This window comes from Macrotis lagotis, chromosome 7, assembly GCF_037893015.1.
Source record: "Macrotis lagotis isolate mMagLag1 chromosome 7, bilby.v1.9.chrom.fasta, whole genome shotgun sequence".
In the NCBI taxonomy this organism is placed as follows: domain Eukaryota; kingdom Metazoa; phylum Chordata; class Mammalia; order Peramelemorphia; family Peramelidae; genus Macrotis; species Macrotis lagotis.
In genome coordinates, this window is record NC_133664.1 from 161,751,560 (window position 1) to 161,771,358 (window position 19,799).

General features: G+C 31.8%; 1 protein-coding gene across 6 annotated transcripts in view; it reads left to right on the forward strand.

Moving 5' to 3' along the window:
- CD36 (CD36 molecule (CD36 blood group)) overlaps positions 1-18,640 on the forward strand; it is a 120,791-nt gene extending 102,151 nt beyond the window's left edge. For all 6 annotated transcript variants that reach the window (XM_074194030.1, XM_074194028.1, XM_074194031.1 and 3 more), the window contains exons 9-15: positions 852-921; positions 4,204-4,391; positions 7,374-7,492; positions 8,941-9,014; positions 12,894-12,948; positions 14,402-14,566; positions 16,580-18,640. In XM_074194030.1, the coding sequence (XP_074050131.1) occupies positions 852-921; positions 4,204-4,391; positions 7,374-7,492; positions 8,941-9,014; positions 12,894-12,948; positions 14,402-14,566 (671 nt within the window). In that variant the 3' untranslated portion in view covers positions 16,580-18,640. The remainder of the gene's footprint in view (positions 1-851; positions 922-4,203; positions 4,392-7,373; positions 7,493-8,940; positions 9,015-12,893; positions 12,949-14,401; positions 14,567-16,579) is intronic.
- The last annotated feature ends 1,159 nt before the right edge of the window (positions 18,641-19,799 follow it).

A 19,799-nucleotide genomic window follows, 5' to 3' on the forward strand; every position in this document is an offset into this window, starting at 1 on the left:
TCTAGATTAAGTACAAATCGCAAAGCATTTCTAATTGTTCCCAAATGTTCCAAAGAATCATTTCCTTTAACATTTTCCAAACCTTATCACTGGAATAAAAATGGAGAATGGTGATAGACAGGAAAGGTCAGGACTAATGATCAATGATAGTGTATTTCTTTAATTATAGCCATTAAATGATGTCCAATCTTAGTGATAGCATTATAGTAAATGGAAAATTGATTTCTTGGGTCAAAAGTGACTTGTTTCTCTTACGTTGTGCATAGTTTTAAATGAATTCATATGTATGTATGTATATATGTAGATGTATGCATTTTACCAGCAGTACCTTGGATATGGTAGGCAGTCAATAATTTTCTAAGTTACTACTGGGAGAATGAACAAATAGATTACCCTGTTTTGTTTTGATTTTTACTAGTTAAATTTCCCCAATTCTTACACCAGAGATTTGCATCAATGAGAAATTAATACCTATTTTCAACAATTATAAAATAGTTTTTAGGGCAAAGAAAATATTAATAAAAATATGTAGTGTTTCTATGGGAAATCTCAGGCAACCAAAATAAGGCTTGTTCAATGAGTCAATAGCTGTAAATCAAATTTTCAGTTTTTTCTTTTTTTTAAACAACCACAAATTAGCCACTTTTCACTTTGTATAAGACAAAATTAAGATTTTCCATGTTTTAAAAATTCATTTTATTTTAATAGAAGAAAAATTTTGATTAACCCATGAAAAACATATGAATTTAGTTTTTGTCTTTGAAAATATTTTTTCTAGCCTGCATATAATACTCCACCCTGAAAAATCTGATTAGTTTCCCACTTAATCTTGATATTGTTTTAAAAAACAGATGCAGCCTCATTTCCTCCTTTTGTGGAGAAGACCAGGATTTTGAGGTTCTTTTCCTCTGATATTTGCAGGTAAGAATGAGAGTGTTGCTTTAAATTTCATTTCAAAATTACATAGAATTTTTCCCCAATTGAGTAGTATAAGACTAAAGATACCATATTAATGAATCATATTTAAAGAAATATATTATACTTAAATTTTTCTACTAGATTGCTATAAGTAGCTTGATGTCAGGGACCCTGTCTTATTTTTTATCTCCTAGAATGACTACTTATAAAATCCATAAATTTTAATTTAATTACACATAATTTGAGAGATTTCACAAGACTTTATTGAAAAAAAAAGATAGAAATAGAGGATTCAGAGGTATGTATCTACTCTCTAAGGAACTGACAGTTCAATTCTTGAATCACATGAAATAAAGTTGCTGTGTTTTTCCATCCTTCCCTTTGATCAATGCATTTTCAGTTTTATGAACCTTAGAATGTCCTTTTCACCTCTGTTTTTTCTATCTAGACATGGCCAACATTTATAAAGCATCTGTTATGTAGAAATCACAGACATCCATGCCCCCAAAGATCTTATAATGTAGAAGATGAAGTAAAACATATATATGACTATAATGCAAATAAGAACAAAGAGAGATAGAAAGGATTATTAGACATATGAGCTGAAATTGTTCTTTGGCTTAGAGAATTAGGAAATCTTCATGGAAGAGGGAATGTGGAAGTTAGATCTTGAGGGATATAGTGGATTTATATGCTTTTTAAACTTCTGTTTTTATGTCACCATAATTTTCAAATAAATAACCATCTCCCCTTCCCCTTCTCGAACCAGATACCCAACAATCCATCTCTTAAAAAATAAAAAGATAAAGGGTTGGCTAGGTGGCGCAGTGGATAGAGCACCGACCCTGTAGTCAGTAGTACCTGAGTTCAAATCTGGCCTCAGACCTTAATAATTACCTAGCTGTGAGGCCTTGGGCAAGCCACTTAACCCTGTTTGCCTTGCCAAAAAAAATAAATAAAAAGATAGAGGAAACAATTCTCGTCAATGATGGAAAACACATTTACATGTTTGTATATTCAAATTGTATACAAAATGGATTCAAGCTAATTTATTACTAGCTTTTTTTTTTAAATTTAAGGCAATGGGATTAAGTGACTTGCCCAAGGTCACACAGCTAGGCAAATAATAAGTGTCTAAGGTCGAATTTGAACTCAGGTCCTCCTGACTCCAGAGCCATGCTCTATCCACTGCACCACCTAGCTGCCCTGATTCAAGATAATTTAAATGGACAAATGGAAGAGCTATTGAGAGGCTTCAGGTAGAAGGAGATATGTGACTTTAGCCTTGAAGAAACTAGGGATTATAAAAGGTGTTGGGAGGTGATAAGGGAGATAATGGCAGTTGTGAGGAACTGCTAACAATCAATAGTATAATAATATATACATGATTTCATTAGGTAAATATTTTAGGGGGTGAGAAATGGAATAACATTCTAAGTATTGGAAAAATACTTAGCAAAGCAGGAAGACTCAGGATACTTAAGGTCTGGCCAAGTATAGCATCATAACAGCTGGTTAATGAATCAAATGATGTTGTATAAGATAAGACCAGAAATTAATCTGGAGGCAGACCACTGAAGACTTTAAATGTTAAGCTTGGAAGATTAATCGAAACTGTTGGTTATTATGATACCATTAAAGTTTTTTATACTGTGGAGTGCTGTTTGAATCAGAAGATCAATCTGGAAGTAGTGTATAATATATATATATATATATATATATATATATATATATATATATATATATATATATATATTGGGAGTAGATGATATTGGAAGCAGAGATAGATTAAAAGTCTAGCCCAGGATTGAAATAAGAAGTATCTCTGTTGTAGTAATAGCATTTAAAACAGAAAGAAAAAGACAAATTTGAAAAAGATATCATATTAAATTTGGTTTTCTGGGTGTGGATCTAGAGAGATGTGGTCTGTGGATAGTTAGAAATCATGCTGTAGAGAAAGAGGATGATTTGGAAATCATCTGATTAAAATTTATATTTGAAGAGTTGATGTAATCCTGAAATGAGAAATAAAAAAGAGGTAGCAGTAGGGAGAAAGGAAGAAGCAAAAAAAAAGCCTTAAGGCAGATCTATATGTTGGGAATTAAGAAGAGGAAAGCAAGACCAGTAGATGAAACAATGAAGTAGTAATGAGGCAGATGGAAAGTTGGGATCATGCAGCACCATGGAAACAAGATAGGAACTTAGTAACAAGGAGGGCTTGTTCAGCAGGATCAAAATACCTCTGGAAAATAGAGGAGGATGGGCATTCACAAAGTCTAACATGAGGTTATTGACCTTTGGCAGCACAATTTCATTTGTGTGATAGGATTAGAAGCAAGATATTAAGAGACTGTGGATTGTGTAAATGGTGAGGATGTAAAAAGACTGAATATGGAAATAAATTTTCCAATAAATATGGCCCATGAAAGAGAAAAATAAAAGAAAGGTCTTTTTTGGATAATGGAAAATAAACATATTTGTAAATGGAAGAGAAAAAGACAATGAATATGAAGAAATTGAATAGTCAGGAGAGGATAGAATTGTTGGAGCCCATTCCTACAGAAAGAGATGAAATCATTTATCAAGAATCAGGTATTAACATTTATGAAGAGAAGACACATTTTTCCCTGAATGAAATGTGTTAAAACCAATTCTGAAGTATAGAAGAAGAGTGTTGAGGATGTTCAGTGTGCATTACCTTGAAGTAGAAGTGTTATTATCTGTTGATAGTTTAAAAGAAAATGGCATTTCTCTTTCCTTAATCTACAATTATTTGTTATTATTTCCTTTTTTCAAATCCAACACTACTGTCCAGCAAAAAAAAAAAATGCTTTCTAAGTAACTTCAGAGTTTTTCCATAAATTACAAGAAGCTATGCTAATCTCTTTGTTCACATTACAATTCAGGTTTGTTTTGTTGTTGTTTTTAAACAGGCTCTTGTCCCCAAACATCTTTGATTTGAATAAATACATTAAAATAATATTTGCTATTATATAGCATTAAAGTATAATAATTCCTATTAGAATTCTAAATCAGAATTTTGAAATGACCTCTCTTATTTGACAAGTAGAAGAAAAAAAGAGTTCACTTTAAGGTTCTAGGTCTTAGTAAAGCTGAAACATTTCATAATCACATTTTATCATCATTGGGTAAGGCAAAGTTTAAAAATTTCACAAGAGTATTTTATTACCCTGGCCAAGGGCAAGGTTGTGAAGAAATGTGAAAACGACTATAATGTGAGTTTCTGGGGTATTTATAAGAAAGCAACATGTTTTCTATTTTTAGATCAATCTATGCTGAATTTGAACATGAGGTCGATCTGAAAGGAATTCCAGTCTACCGATTTGTCCTTCCATCTAAGGCATTTGCATCTCCTGTGGTAAATCCAGATAATGATTGCTTTTGCACTGAAAGAGTTATCTCGAAGAATTGCACATCAGCTGGAGTTCTAGATATTAGCAGCTGCAAAGGCAGTGAGTGAATTATTATTGTCATTAATCAATAGCACTACTTATCCATATTTTCTTATTCTCAGAATATCTTAAATTTAATGGGATAAAGTTATAAAAATTATAGAGAACAGTAATTAAAATATTCATTTAAAGGCAAGGCTCCACATTTTAAATTAGATTATCATGAACTATGAAAATGAACAGTTTCTTTTGGGTAAATGGTTATCTGTTTACCTAGTATCTCTTTTAGGATGAGAGTAAAATGAAAGTAATGCTGTAAATAATATTTTGTGCTTCCTGAATTTCAATATTCTTTTCTCTTGTCTCTCCTACCCTGTTCATTCCCTAATTGAAAACTTCATGGATCATTTAGGCTTATTATTTTTTTCTTCTGAACTTTTGGTTTCATTAAGGTTTATAAGTTCTTATGTGAAAGTTCTCTCCAGTGATATACATCAGAAATTAATCAATAACTTTTAGCTTTAGAGAGTTGCCTGTAATACTGAGATTAAGTAATTTCCTGTGGTTATATAGAAAATATGAGGCAGAGATCGGATTTGATTCTAGATTTTACTGATTATCTTGTCTCTCTGATATTTAATCATATCATTTGTCAAATTTATCTCCAAAGTATTTCTCTAATAAGCTTTTTAATCACATTAAGCTCTGAAACTGCTTGTGGATTTTTCCCACTTTGTTATGTATTTTATACAGGCTCTTATAAATATATCCATATATATGTGTATGTGTGTGTATACACACACATATATATATATGTCTGTACGATTAAAATGTGCATTTATATACATATACATATAAATATATATAAATGTAATTACATACACATATTTTTCTTCCATTTCCAGTAATAGGGAGGGGGCATAAAGTTAAAGCATACAGGGAGGGCCCAATGGGGATGGGGGGAGAAATTGATCTAGGAAATGAAAGATCAAGGATTTCTAGTTCTGAGCAAGTTATTTCCTAAAATTTTCCAAGCAGTTCATTTTGAAACATAATTTTTTTTCCTTTGTCTTTTCACAGTTTGAAATTAAACTGCAGCTACATATGTCATCTAATAGAAGTAGTGGCAACGTCATTCTTGAGAGTAGTGGAATTTATCTTACTTGGAATTTGAGATTTCATTCCCTAGTATGCTAAATGAGAAAGAAGCCAAATCATTTAAAAAATAAAGATAGGAAGAATAGTTAGAAAAATGAAATAATTTAGAACATTGAAAAATCTATTTTCAAAATGCTTATAAAAAAGGAAAATGCCTAGTGACTTAATAAAGTAACTTGGAATTGAGATGATAGCAATATCAGTGACTGATTTTCTTACTTACGTACTTCAATAAAATCATCATGAGAATAATAATAATACTATAAATGCATATAGATACCTCTGATTTAAAATAAGAAGGAAAAAAGAAAGGATTTCCCATAGCTGACCACATCATGAGGGTCTAAAGTTGGACTGAAAAGGTTGAGAATACATTTCATTTTGTTATTGATATTAAGGAATAGCTAAATGAGGCATCTTTCTGAGTTCAATTTAGCCTCAGACACATATTACCTGTGTGACCCTGGACAAATCATTTAACTCTGATTATCTCAGTTTCCTCAATTGTAAAATAAACAGGAGACAGAAATAGCAAATTGCTTCAGTGTCTGCCAGGAAAACCCAAATGGGGTCATGAAGAGTCAAACATAGCAAAATTATTTTGAGGCAGTTAGTTTTCATAGTGGATACAACACTGGACCAAGAGTTAGAAGACCTGAGTTCAAATATGCCCTTAAACCCTTTCTTAATATATGACTATAAGTAGTCATTTAAACTTTTTTCTGCCTCAAATAATCTGTAAAATAGATTTTTTTTTGTTTTCCATAAGGATAATAAGATAATACTTGTAAAGTACTCCACAGACCTTAACATACTATTTAGATGAATTATTTTCTGGTCTTTTTAATCATTTGACAAGCAAAGGTTTTCAAGGCTCTCTCTTCTAAGAATGTTTCATCTAGATACAAAATTCTTTCACACCTGTAGCTATTGAAATAACTTCTTTGATAATGCCATGTCAAGCAAAGTGTCAAAGTAGTATAAGCATTCTTACCACAAATATTTACTCTTGCCAGAAAAAAAAAACAAAGAGTTGGACAGTATTACAATGATTATATCAATTCTTAAAATGCTTTTGAGAGTCAATATTACTCAGAGGATATTTGCCTAACAATAAACAAAAGAAAGAGAAAATGAATGATTAACACAATTTTTCTAGACTAATGTGTGTGATTGGATAGTCATTCCCTTGAATTAGGACATTAGTGAATTTATCCAGAAAACAAATTGTTATAAATGGATAATAAAATGAGCCCAAAACTAAATAGGAGAAAAGTGGGTAGCATTAGTAAGTTGGGCAACACTTTCAGTTTCTCCAGGTACTGTCTAACACATTTTCCTGGGAAATCATGGGGAAAAAATCACAAAGGATGAAATGACATAGATTGATTATTGAATTCTCCAAAAGGCCTTGGAAAAGAGTATCTAAAAAAACAAGATAATGGATCCATTGAAGTATGCACAACTTATCTATAACTCTCTAAACTATTTTATTTTCCTGGAGCTGTGAATTCATCCATGTAGAGAATTACAAATTAGCACAAACTCTGCAGCCTTCTGCCTTAGATAATACCCCTCAGGTACCAAGGGGTTAAGGAACTTGCCCAGGCTCATCTGTTCTCTAGTAAAGAGAAGTAGAACTTGAATTGAAAGTGTCCTGGTTCAGAGGCCAGTATTCTATCCTTCTAGTAATATTTATTCCCAGCAGCATAATTCTGAACTCTATCTTCATATATTGGCATAAGAAATTTATGCTTTACTTTTTTCTGTTGGTTTAGCCTTGGAATCTTTTCCTTTTCAACTATTTATTTTGTTGCAGCTTTTATGGATTTTGAAAAGGAAATGATTTTATCAATGACCATTTCAAATTTCCTTTTCTTCCAGAAAAGCCAGTGTACATTTCACTTCCTCACTTTCTACATGCAAGCCCTGATATCCCAGAACCTATAGAAGGGTTAAATCCAAATGAAGAGGAGCATAGAACATATCTGGATGTTGAACCTGTAAGAAAATTTTAAAAGTATAATAATCCTATGGTCAGAATTTTAAACCTACTTGTACCCAAGAAGCATATATTTTCCTCTTATCCATAATTCATTTCATGTCTTGCCCTCCACTCCCATTCTAAATTCATAAAGCTATCCTTATGTTCCCCTTTTGAAAATCACCATGCTATAACAGAAAGGATAAAGGACTTTAAGTCAGGCTATATTTAATTAACTAGGATTTTTGAGAAGAGCAGTACTTTATCAGTAAGATGGAAACTCCAATGCTTGTGCTATTTATAACATTATTTTGAGAATCAAAGGACACCATAGCTGTAATATATTTTAGCAAAATTTTATAAAGGTTTGGGATAGCAAATGGATTTGTAATTTCATTGGTATTCACAATTAGAATATGCTAAAATTAGTTTTTGCTGGTACCAAGATGAGTTCTCTCTCCATTATTTATACCTTGTTTACCACTGTAAAATATAGACCATTGTAATTATTAATGATAAAGTAAATATTTTCCACCTACCACAATGAAGTTGGGGGATCTGGATTCCAGTTCTGCAATTAATGCTTATGACTTGTATGTCCTAGGGCAAGTCATTAATTCCCCCAAAACTATTTTTTATCTGTAAAATCTTAAGTCATTTGTAGTTTTCTGCCTTTATGATCCAAATAATGATTATACAATATCAAGATAATACCATTTTAATTTGTAAGTAGAAAGAGTAAGTAGACTTTTACAAGGTAGTTCTTTTGGTTGAAATCAGAAATTAATATTTCCCTCAAGATTTAAAGAATCCATCATTTCATTAACATAAGCATATTCTTCAATAATACAAATCACAAGATTTCCTTATTACCTTGATTTCTAAGTCATCAATTTATCTTTTACAGATATGTAAGAATTATTATATTATTTTGTTATTTTAATGATCAGATGATAAAGATAAGTTTAAGATCCAATATATAAAAGACAAAATAATTTTACAATATAGCCTGATTGTTATAATCAAGACAAAAGATTTGTGAATAAATGCATATATATATGCATATATATACATATATATATTCGCTTCTCTAGATATATAGAGAACATGTGTGCATATGCATATGCAAATATGTATAAATATAAACACACACAGACACACATTTATGTATATATGTATACACACACACACACACACACATGCATGCTGGATTGAATTGATAGAGCACTGAATCTGAAAACTATAGCATAAATCCAAATCAGACACTTACTGATAATGCAATCCTGGGCAGATCAGTAAGCCTCAGTTTGTTCACCTGTAAAATATGTTTATGATTGTGAAAATTAAATGAGATGATATATGTAAAGAGCTTTATAAGCTCTATGATAAGAAATCTAATTATATATTCCAGATAGTCAATATATAAAAGTGGATGAGTAATTTTATTTAATTCTTCTCTCCTTTTAGATCACTGGATTTACTTTGCAATTTGCAAAACGACTGCAGGTTAACATACTTGTTAAACCAGTAAAAAAAATTGAGTAAGTTTTCTATATCTGGTTTGGTATTCTAACATGGATTAAAAAAATAATCTAATAATCTCTACTAATTTGACCAGATGAAGCTAGAGGATTGATCCTTTAAAAGGTCAAACTTCAAATGCCATGTAGTTTAAAAACTATCTATTCACTTATTTTTCAAATGACTTTCATTTAATAATACAATATGTTTACATTAATATGCATAAATTACACATAAACAAGAAGTTTCATGGTTCAATGTATCCCCTGTCAGAGTGCCAGCTCTGGATTCTTGAGTTCAAATCTGGTTTCAAGTATTTACTAGCTTTGTGAACCTGGGCAAATTACTTAACCCTGATTGCTTCAGTTTCTTCAATTAAAATGAACTAGAAAAAGAAATGCCAAATCACTCCAGAATATTTGCCCAAAAAACCTCAAATGGAGTCACGAAGAGACAGAGAACACTGAAAAGCAGCAATATAAAACTGAAATGTATAAGTCTGGCAATCATTACATGGAAGTTAAATGATGAATATTTAAACCATTTTGAAAAAAATCTCCATAACCCCTCTTGAGGTTTTGCTCTAGTACCTTTCACTTCCTAATGAGCGTCTCCATCTGAATGTTTTGCAATTCCATCAAACTTTGTGTTATACAAAGATGACCTCCTCCCTTCTTAGATTTCCTCTAATTGTTAGTATCTATTATTGGCACTGCCAATCTCTCTGTCACATAGGCAGAAAAATTTTAATCCCTCCTCCTTCTATAGTCATCCTTCATACCATTATCAAAATAAAAGTCTTAGCATGTCGACAACTCCCTCCTCTACTCAAAACCTTCATTGATTTTCCAAAGCCAAGAAGGTAGAACCCAAACTTCTTTAGAACCTAAGACTCTCCATTATCTGACCCTCAGTTTTCCAGACCTATTTTAGGTTATTCATCTAATTACTGCAACATTTAGTGAGCAATAGCAGGAACCTCCTCCCTAGAGGCAGACAGCATTAACCACTGACCCTTTTTTACAACTAAGTAATTCACCATCTGGCTCTTCAACTCACACTCAAGGCACATTCATGAGATCGTCCTCTCTGTCTGATTGGGACTAAGCTTTCAACTTGTGACTCAACAGTCTCTGAATGTTCCTAGAATAGAGTATGACACATAGGACACAATTTATTATTGACTGATAAGGCTGAAATTCATGTAGTCACAACCCATTAGACTAAATGTACGTTTCTTCTCTCTAGCTCATGAACTTCCCTATGATTTCCAGGCATATTTCTATTAGGCTTTGATACCTTTGCAAGGGAAAATTATGAGGAAAGAACACCAGTCATAGCTGGAACTATTCATATATACGTGTGTATATGTAAACACATATATTTATGTATGCACATGTAAACATCTGTGTTTATGTTTAGAAATGCACATGTGTGCTTACACACACATACAAAATCTTTCTTTGTTTTAAATAAGCATCTTTACTAACATAAATGATCAAAATAAAAATGAGATATTGAAACCCTTCCCAGTTGTAAATGACTTCCCTAGCCTTTGTGGAAGGTAAGGAAAAGGAAGAGAAAGTTAAGACTATTTTTTGCTTTATTTCTTTTTGTTCTAGCTGTTGTTTGTTTTTTTAAGAGTTACAGTGTGGGATCCTAACAGTAATTTCCTAAATCTCCTATCCTTAAACTCAAAATTGTCAGCCAACTCTCTTATTGCTCTTGGCTCTTGGCTCACTATCTTCATTTTTCCTAAGTTGTGTCTTAGACAGCAATACAGATTACATCCTAGCTTTACATTTTGATCTAAATACATTAAATGTTTTCAGTATCTCCTCTTCCTGGTAATCACAGATTGATGCTAATAGCTCTCCTAGTTCTTTAGATTCATAGGATCTTGCTCTTTCTTTTTAGAAATCAGTACAGATTCAGGGGCATGATCATAGGAACTTGGGGAACATTGGGTAACCTTATTAAACAAAGCAAACGACTTCAGTGGATATATTGGTATCTGTACACACACACACACACACACATATATGCATACACACACATACATATATATGTATGTATGCATGCATGTATGTATGTATACCTGGTCCCTAAGATTTTCATATTTATGCCCTTATTGCCAAAGTCAATGCCATTAAACTTTTTTTTCAGTTCCACCCCAACCTTCTGGGAGACTGAATTAATAATTATCCTCTGAGATTCACATGCCAGATTATAACTCTATGTAGTCAGTCTTATGAAATCTTTCTAATTCCTTCTATTTTTAGCTCAGATGCCAGTTCTTTCATGTAGCCTTCCCTGCTCCTAACCACTCCAACCTCTCAATTTTCCTAGGGCACTTTGTCCAGATCTCTCATTTACTTGTCTTATGTTATGCTTTGTATTATTACTTTTGATTTTTGTGTACAGTGTATAACTCACACAGAAGACTATAAGTTCTTTATGGAAAGGAACCGTCTGTTTTTTCTTTCTTCCCCTCCCCCAATTAATGGAAAGATAGTTTTCAACATTTACCCTTTTGCAAGCTTTTGAGTTCCACATTTTTCCAACAGCTTCCCTTTCCTTTTCCTTCCTCACTGTAGCAAACAATTTGATATATGTTATACATATATCATATATTTAATATATTTTCATATTTGGCAGGTTGTGAAAGAAGAATTAGAAATATGGAGGAACAGATCAATAGAGAGAAAGAAACAATATAAAAAAGTTTTAAAAAGTGAATATAGTATGCTTTTCTCTTCATTCAGACCATAGTTTTTCCTCTGGATGTATATAGCATTTTCCATTACAAGTCCTTCAGGTTTATCTTTGATCACTGAACTGCTGAGAGAAACTGCATCCATGTTAGTTGATCATATAATGTTATTGTTGATGTGTATAATGTTCTCCTAGTTACTTTCTTCAGCATTAAGTCATGTAAGTCTTTCCAGGATTTTCTAAAGTCTGTCTGCTATTATTTCTCACAGAACAATAGGTTTCTATCTACATACCATACTGTGTTTAACCATTTCCCAGTTGAAGTGTTCCCTCAATTTCCAGTTCTCTGCTGCTACAAAAAAGTAATATTTTAAATACTTTTATATAGGTGGGTCTTTCCCCATTTTTTATGATCTCTTTGGGATATAGACATAGTAGTGGTACTATTAGATGAAAGAGTATGCCCTTTGGGTGTAGTTCCAAATTACTCATCAGAATGGTTGGATCAGTTCACAACTCCACCAATAGTGCATTAGGGTCCCAGTTTTTCCACATCCTATCTAATATTAATCATTTTCATTTTCTTGTCATATTGTCATTTGTCACAATCTGACTGATATGAAGTGGTAGTTCAGAGTTGTTTTAATTTGTATTTCTATGATCATTAATGATCTGAAGCATATTTTATATGATTATGTATTGCTTTAGTTTCTTCATCTGAAAATTATTTGTTCATATCCTTTAACCATTTATCAACTGGAAAATGACATATTCTTATAAATTTGACTCTGTTCTCTAAATATTTTAGAAATGAGTCCTTTATCAGAAACAATGGATATATAAAAATTGTTTCCTAGCTTTCCGCATTTCTTATGATCTTTGTTATATTGGTTTTATTTATGCAAAAATCTTTTTTCTTTCCATCCTTTCTTTCTCCCTTCCCCTTATCTCTCCTCACCAATGTTTTGCTTTTGACTGCTGTCTGCCTCACATTCCTTTACCCTTTTCCTCCTACTTCCCTATAAGGTAGGATAAATGTCTAGGAATTGTCTGTTTTCATCTTTTTAAGCCTAACACAATTAGCATAATCACCACATATAAAAAGGTGGTTAATAAATGATTGAACTGAACAATGTATATTTCAGATTTTTAAAAAAAAAACCTATTGTTTTAATTCTTTACAGAACTTTAAGTAAATTGAAACGGAACTACCTTGTCCCAATTCTTTGGCTCAATGAGGTGAGTATTTTGAATATATTAATTACTAAAGATCAGAAGATCAGAAGATTTTTGTAAAAGAAGGCTTTTAATGACAGGTCTCTTTTTGAACTGACCATCTTTTCCAAACCTCCTCTTCCTCTGCCCACATTTGCTTCAAAATATGTTAGATAGATAGATAGATAGATAGATAGATAGATAGATAGATATACATATATATATATATATATATATAATTTTCCATAGCAACTCTCTCAGGTTTGTCTTTGAAACTGCACCCATCTTAGTTGATCATATCTGTATATATATATATATATATATATATATATATATATAGATATATATATATGGATATGCATATATATGTGTATATACATAAAATGTGTTTGGGGTTGGAAGTGTTTTTTCATTACTCCAAGAACATTAATAAATGTTAATGATAATTTGTGAACGTATTCATTCACATGCATGTTTTCCTTTTATGACCAAAATAAACAGAAACATAAAATGTTTCTTCATGCCAACAAAGCAAGATAATGTTCTGCCAATTACTACCATATCTTAAACCTTTATCTCAAACACCTGCTTATATGGGATCTTGCAGTAAGCACTGTACAAAAGAAAATCATAGAAATCTGTCTGACCCTTAGCAAATTGTATGACTTTCAGTGATTTGGTCATGTTGGGATGCATTATGTATTCATAATTCTAAGTAAAGGACAAGTTTACAAATATGTGATAGATTGCTACGAAAAGCGTTTGAAACAATTTTGTTATCACTCAAGACAACTAGTCACAGAGCTAATAAGTACTTTGAACCTCTGGAATAGAAATGATCCCAAATAACTCTTTGAACTTTCCTTCAGACGTTGGTGAACAAATGACTGATGACAGTGTGTTAGAGCTAGTTGATCAATCTTACTGTTGATTAGAATCTTACATATACCTTACTGAAATTAGAGAAAGGTTAAGGAAAGCAAACATGAAAAATGCTGAGTGTTTACCAGCTTTCAGTTCTCATACACTGGTTTAACCTCATTATTCAATACTACTCTTGTTTGCAAAAAAGAAAAGAATTGGACAGAAACTAGATTTAGTGGAGGTTAAGGATAAAGAGAAGTGGAAAGGAAGAAACAAATGAGATGAAAAAAATTGAAGTAAGATTAGCATTTCAATGCACTTTGCATGTATCTTTTTTCCCAAGTCTCCCTTGATCCACAAGTAGTTAAAATTTTTAGTAGGCAAAATCAAGGACATGGATGTTATCCTTTTAAGTGGGGAGCCATTTAGTCATGATTCTCTTTTTTCCCCTGAGTTAACCCCAAAATATCCTAGTTACTTACACAATTTTTAAGTTTCTCAGGCACACTTTTGTATGTGAAAATGCACACACAAAAAAGAAGAGCATTTGTTTTATGTACATTTGTTGTTGTTTTACTGATTCATAAGTAATACTGCTTTGCTTTGATTTCAGACTGGTACCATTGGTGATGAGAAAGCAGAAATGTTCAGAAAGCAAGTCACTGGTAAAATAAACCTCTTGGGTCTGTTAGAAATGGTCCTACTTATCATTGGTCTTGTAACCTTTGTTGCATCCATGATTGCATATTGTGTATGCAGATCAAAGAAAATAAAATAAGTAAGTACACCTCAAAAGTTCTCAATGCCATAGGTAGTTTTTTTGTTTTCAATTTTTACTAGGTATTCAAAATAAAGGTCATATAACAGATAGCTATGAATGTGTTTGTGTGAATAATGGGTTTTATACATGGGTTTTGATGGGTCATAGAGATATAAAATAAAAAGTAGGGAAGATATAGCATTATAGGTTCTTAGATTTGGGAGACCCCTTAACAGTCATGTAAACCAATCCTGATGCAAACTTTCCTACTCTACAATATCACAGTTGCTGGTCATCCAACTTCTTCCTGAAGCTTTCTAATTGCAAGGAACTAACTCACTTTGTTCAAGGTTGTGGTTAAGAACAAAGTAACTAGGGGGGCAGCTAGGTGGTGCAGTGCATAGTGCACTGCACCGGCCCTGGAGTCAGGATGACCGGAGTTCAAATTTGATCTCAGATACTTAATAATTACCTAGTTGTATGACCTTGGGCAAATCATTTAACCCTTGCAAAAAAAAACAAAAAAAAAGAATAAAGTAACTAATTTGTGTAATCAGTCTTACAAATTCTATATTAAGGTATTATCATCTGTTGCTAACTAATAAATCAGATAGCTAGTACAGCCTGGAAGACCTGAGGTCCAATCCCTCCTCTGATACTTTATGATTATGTGTCTCTGGGAAAGTTACTGAATCTTTCAATTTGCTCATGTATAATGGTAATAATAATAATAATAACTGTCTCCCAAGTTTGTTGTAATGATATAAATGAAATAATATTTGTTAAGTACTTTACAACCTTTCTGTGACTTGGAGCCTTATAGAATTGACTGGGATATAAAGTGTCTAGATGAAGTAGTCAGCATCATTTCATTAATATGTGAAGAAGAAATATTTGAATGTAAAATCTTAAGATGTTGAGGAATTTCCCAAGGATCAGATAGTCACTATATGTTAGATATAGTGCTATACTTGGGACTCAGCATACTCTGTCTTTCTTTTGGTCTCATCCCAAAACAAAAGACTCAAATATACAAACATATAAAGTTAAGACCTTTTAATATTATTTCATCCATTTTCATTCAGCTACTAAAGTGATTTTCATAAGACACATGTTGCCTCCTTACTAAATAAACTCCAGGGATTCCATATTGCCTCTAACAGCAAATATTAAATGCTCTGTTTGGCTCTCCTACCTTTTCAGTCTTCTTAACACCTTACTTCTCAACAAATACTCTTCAGTCCAGTGATAATGGATTGTTCCAAGCAAAAGACATTTCATCCCTCCACTTCAGACATTTCCTCTGATTGTCCCCTATCCCTGGATAGCTCTTCCTCCTCTATTATGACTATTGACCACCCTGCCTTCCTTTAAGTATCAAGTATAATACTCTCTTCCCCAATTCCTCTTAATTCTAGTGATCTCCCAATTTTAATTATTTTCTATTTATCCTGTAAGTAGATTGTTTTATATATATATATATCTATATATATATCTATATATATATATATTCATTTGCATATTAAATCCCCCCTTTAGATTTTAAATATCTTGAGGACTGGGACAATTTTTTACCTCCTTTTTGTATCAGAGCTTAGTTCAGTTCTTTACTTATAGTAGACACTTAATCATTTATTGAGTTGAAATGAATATCATTATATCATATTACCTTCATTTAAGCATAGTCCCATATCATGGAATTAATCTTCTTTTTGTTAAGTCATTGTTATTCTAAAACATTTGGAAATACTAGAGTACATATCAAACTGATATCTTCACCTTATTCCATAGCATGCAGGCCAAATAGAGAAGAGATGAAGTTTCCTCTTTACTATTTCTGAGTATTCTAAAATTTTCCACTAGTCCAGAGTTAGAGAGTTAGGCTGTAAGGAAATAAAAAGAAAAAATGCCAACTTTCAGAGACATGATATTTAATATAAACCTATTCATTTACACTCTTTCAAAAAGCTATAAACTTTTTAACTTTTAAAAGGACGTAATTTTTCAACTTTTTTTCCCCTTCTTTTACAGGTAGCAAGAGACACTTTGGATATAGAGGAAAACTGTATCATAATCAGGATTTTCAGTAACATTGACTCAAACAATACAAACTATACTAAGAAGAAACTGAGACATTGATCTTAAAGCTAACCAGAAATATATTTGTGTATATATATAGATATCTATATCTATCCATCTCTCTCTCTCTCTCTCTCTCTCTCTCTCTCTCTCTCTCTCTCTCTCTCCCCCCATGTATATATACATGAGAGAGAGATAGAGAGAGAGAGAGATCTTTTCCTGAAGAACTATTAGGACATAACCACTGCATTAAATAAAATACCATAAACCCATCATATCTTTTAAAATGCATCATGACTAAGTTGATTATAAAATCTTTAGAACAAGACTACACATCAATAAATTCCTCCTGTCTCGAGTACTGTCTAGTGAGAGATTCAGTACAAGTTGAAGTTTGCACAGACCACAGGGACTTGGGATTCCTATTGTTCTAGGGTGTTTATAGTTGGTGGCAATAATCAACATTTTTTTTTCTTTTTCAAAAGATGTCAGTTACTTCATGAGAAAAAAATTAACTTGAAAGGCCAGTGGAAAATATATCAACACATATGAATATTGGCCCAACTTTTTCTACCTTAGTCCATTCAAAAACAAAAAAGACATCCACCACTTTTTGTTTAAGTTATAGACCTGTTGTTCCTGATGCTGTACTCATAAAAATGTAAACCATTCAATCACTTGTCTTCATTTTCACGAATATGGGATCGGATAGTTCCCAAAATTTTTCAATTGTTTTCAGGTATCTTGTAAGTATAGGACTTCATCCTTCCATTCATCCAAAACTTAAAATTGGTCATTGCAGAATGCTTCAATATTGTCAGAGATATGAATCATAATTGTATTTGTATAGTAATTATAACTGTGTAACTCCTAAAAGGACTGTTTTAAAACAAATTATTTTGATTAGTGTTCTCATTTATTATTGTACTCTTTTACTCTTTCATTTTCATGTAGCATGGAATTTTCCTTTTTGTTCTCTCAACAAATGAATATATTAAGGTATCTTTTCTTCATCTAGATTCTAAGTTTTACTGACATTTAATTAACAATATCTAATTACTCTTCAATTTGATTTTTTCTGAACGATTGGGGATGAAAAGGCAGAAACATGCTGAATTCCTTTTCTTGTTCACTTTAAAAAAAATAGAAGTTGAGGTACTGGGGGTAAAATCCCTCCTTCCCCCACATTAGTAAAGACAACTCACAACCTGTTTTTTTCCTGTGGTCATTAAAGTTACCAGTTTAAAGTAAAAGAGAAGTTCACTTTTCTTGGAAAGAAGAGTACACCTCCTTTTCCTAGAAAAAAAAGGAGCAAAATAATTTTTTTTTTACATCAAGTACAAAACCAAGAAAAAGATCATTAATCATTTTTCATAATAAAATTGGGAACAGGTTAGGACCTCAACAAATATTATGTCACATTTGAGGTAAAAAATATTCTTAGAGAATTTGGAAATCTAACAATATTAGTTAATTGGAGGGGCAGCTAGGTGGCACAGTGGATAGAGCACAGGCCCTGGAGTCAAGAGTACCTGAGTTCAAATCCAGCCTCAGACACTTAATAATTACCTAGCTGTGTGGCCTTGGGCAAGCCACTTAACCCCATTGCCTTGCAAAACAAACAAGCAAATAAAATTAGTTAATTGGAAACATAGATCTATACCATTGTATTAAACAATTATTAGTTTATTTTGTTGTACAAAAACTATATTCAGATATTAACCAACCAACTGATAACTAAAAACATTAACTTAGGAGATAGCATGTACTCATCCAATCCTCAAGAAAAATCATTTAAAACAAAGTCTAGATGTGCTTCCAACAATGGAAACAGTTTGAATTTTATACTTATCTAGAAGACAAAACAAATACTGAAAAATTAAATCATGTCTTTATATCCTAGTAAGACACAAGACTTCAAAGAATAGGCTAACATAGTCTTGGGAGAAATATATAATCTACCTTCCTATCCCCAATCACTGACTAAATATTTAAAAAATAAAAAAAGAAAAATACTAAAGCAAATTTAGACCTGGGTTCAGCTGGGTAGCACAGCTAGAACTTAATGACATTCTTAATAGATGCTGGCCCTGATTCAAGTACTTGAAAATCAGGGAAGTGAGACTGGATGTTTTATTTTCCCATGTGTATTAGTTGTTTAAATGCAACCTTAACTTTATGGCACTCATTTTATATTCTAGCCATTGCATTTCAATTTTTAAAATCCTCCATGTAACTGTCAAAGGCTGAAAATTCTGTATTGAAAAATCCATAGTAAACTGAACACTATTTTATCTTATAAAAGAAAATATAGAAAATATAAAATAAATGATGGGTGAATTTTTGATAGTTTTATTTCTTATGTATTTGTGCAAAAAAATTAGTGGCTTTTTTTCAAATGAATGGAGAGTTTTCAAATGGGGTTAAATGTTTGAAGATTTGTAATTATATGTGGGTGAAATGCTTGATTTTTAAGATACAAAACTGTAAAGACTAATAAAAAGTGCATTTCATCCTTAACCTTAATTACAAAAAATCATGAAAATCCTTGAAAACTGGTTTTAGTGCTTAAAAATTTTCCATTTGAAAAAAATCTTGTTTTTATAGACAAAAAATGCTTCCTGCTGTTAATATGTGAATTGAGAAACCAAATAAAATGGTATTATACTTGGATTCTCAGAACAATTGTATATTATATATATATATATATAATATATATATTCACATATATATTTAGCACTACTTGTGAAACCAACAAATGTAGTTAAATATAGCCTGTTTCTATGCTGAAATTTAACTTTGTCAGAGGGCTGATGAATGCTTGTTTAAGAGATGCATATGTGTGCAATAATGTCTCAATAATTTTCTGTATTTTTTTAATTATATATGGCAAATACCTGAGCTATACACAAAAATTGTTTTTCCTCTTGGAGTTTAATTTGGAGACTATAATGGCCCAATCTTCTATTTGAAGTTACCCAGAGCAGGGGTTCCCTCCCCCCAAAACTGTGAAAATCTTGGATGCTTGATACCATCTTGACTCCATTCTGGATACTTTTAAAATTCTTGTCTTTTTACATATGAATTGACAAAATACACTACTCCTTCCTTAAATGGTACCCTCAATCTTATTTGTTTTGCAGGGTTTCTAGACTAATCACTTCCAAATGAG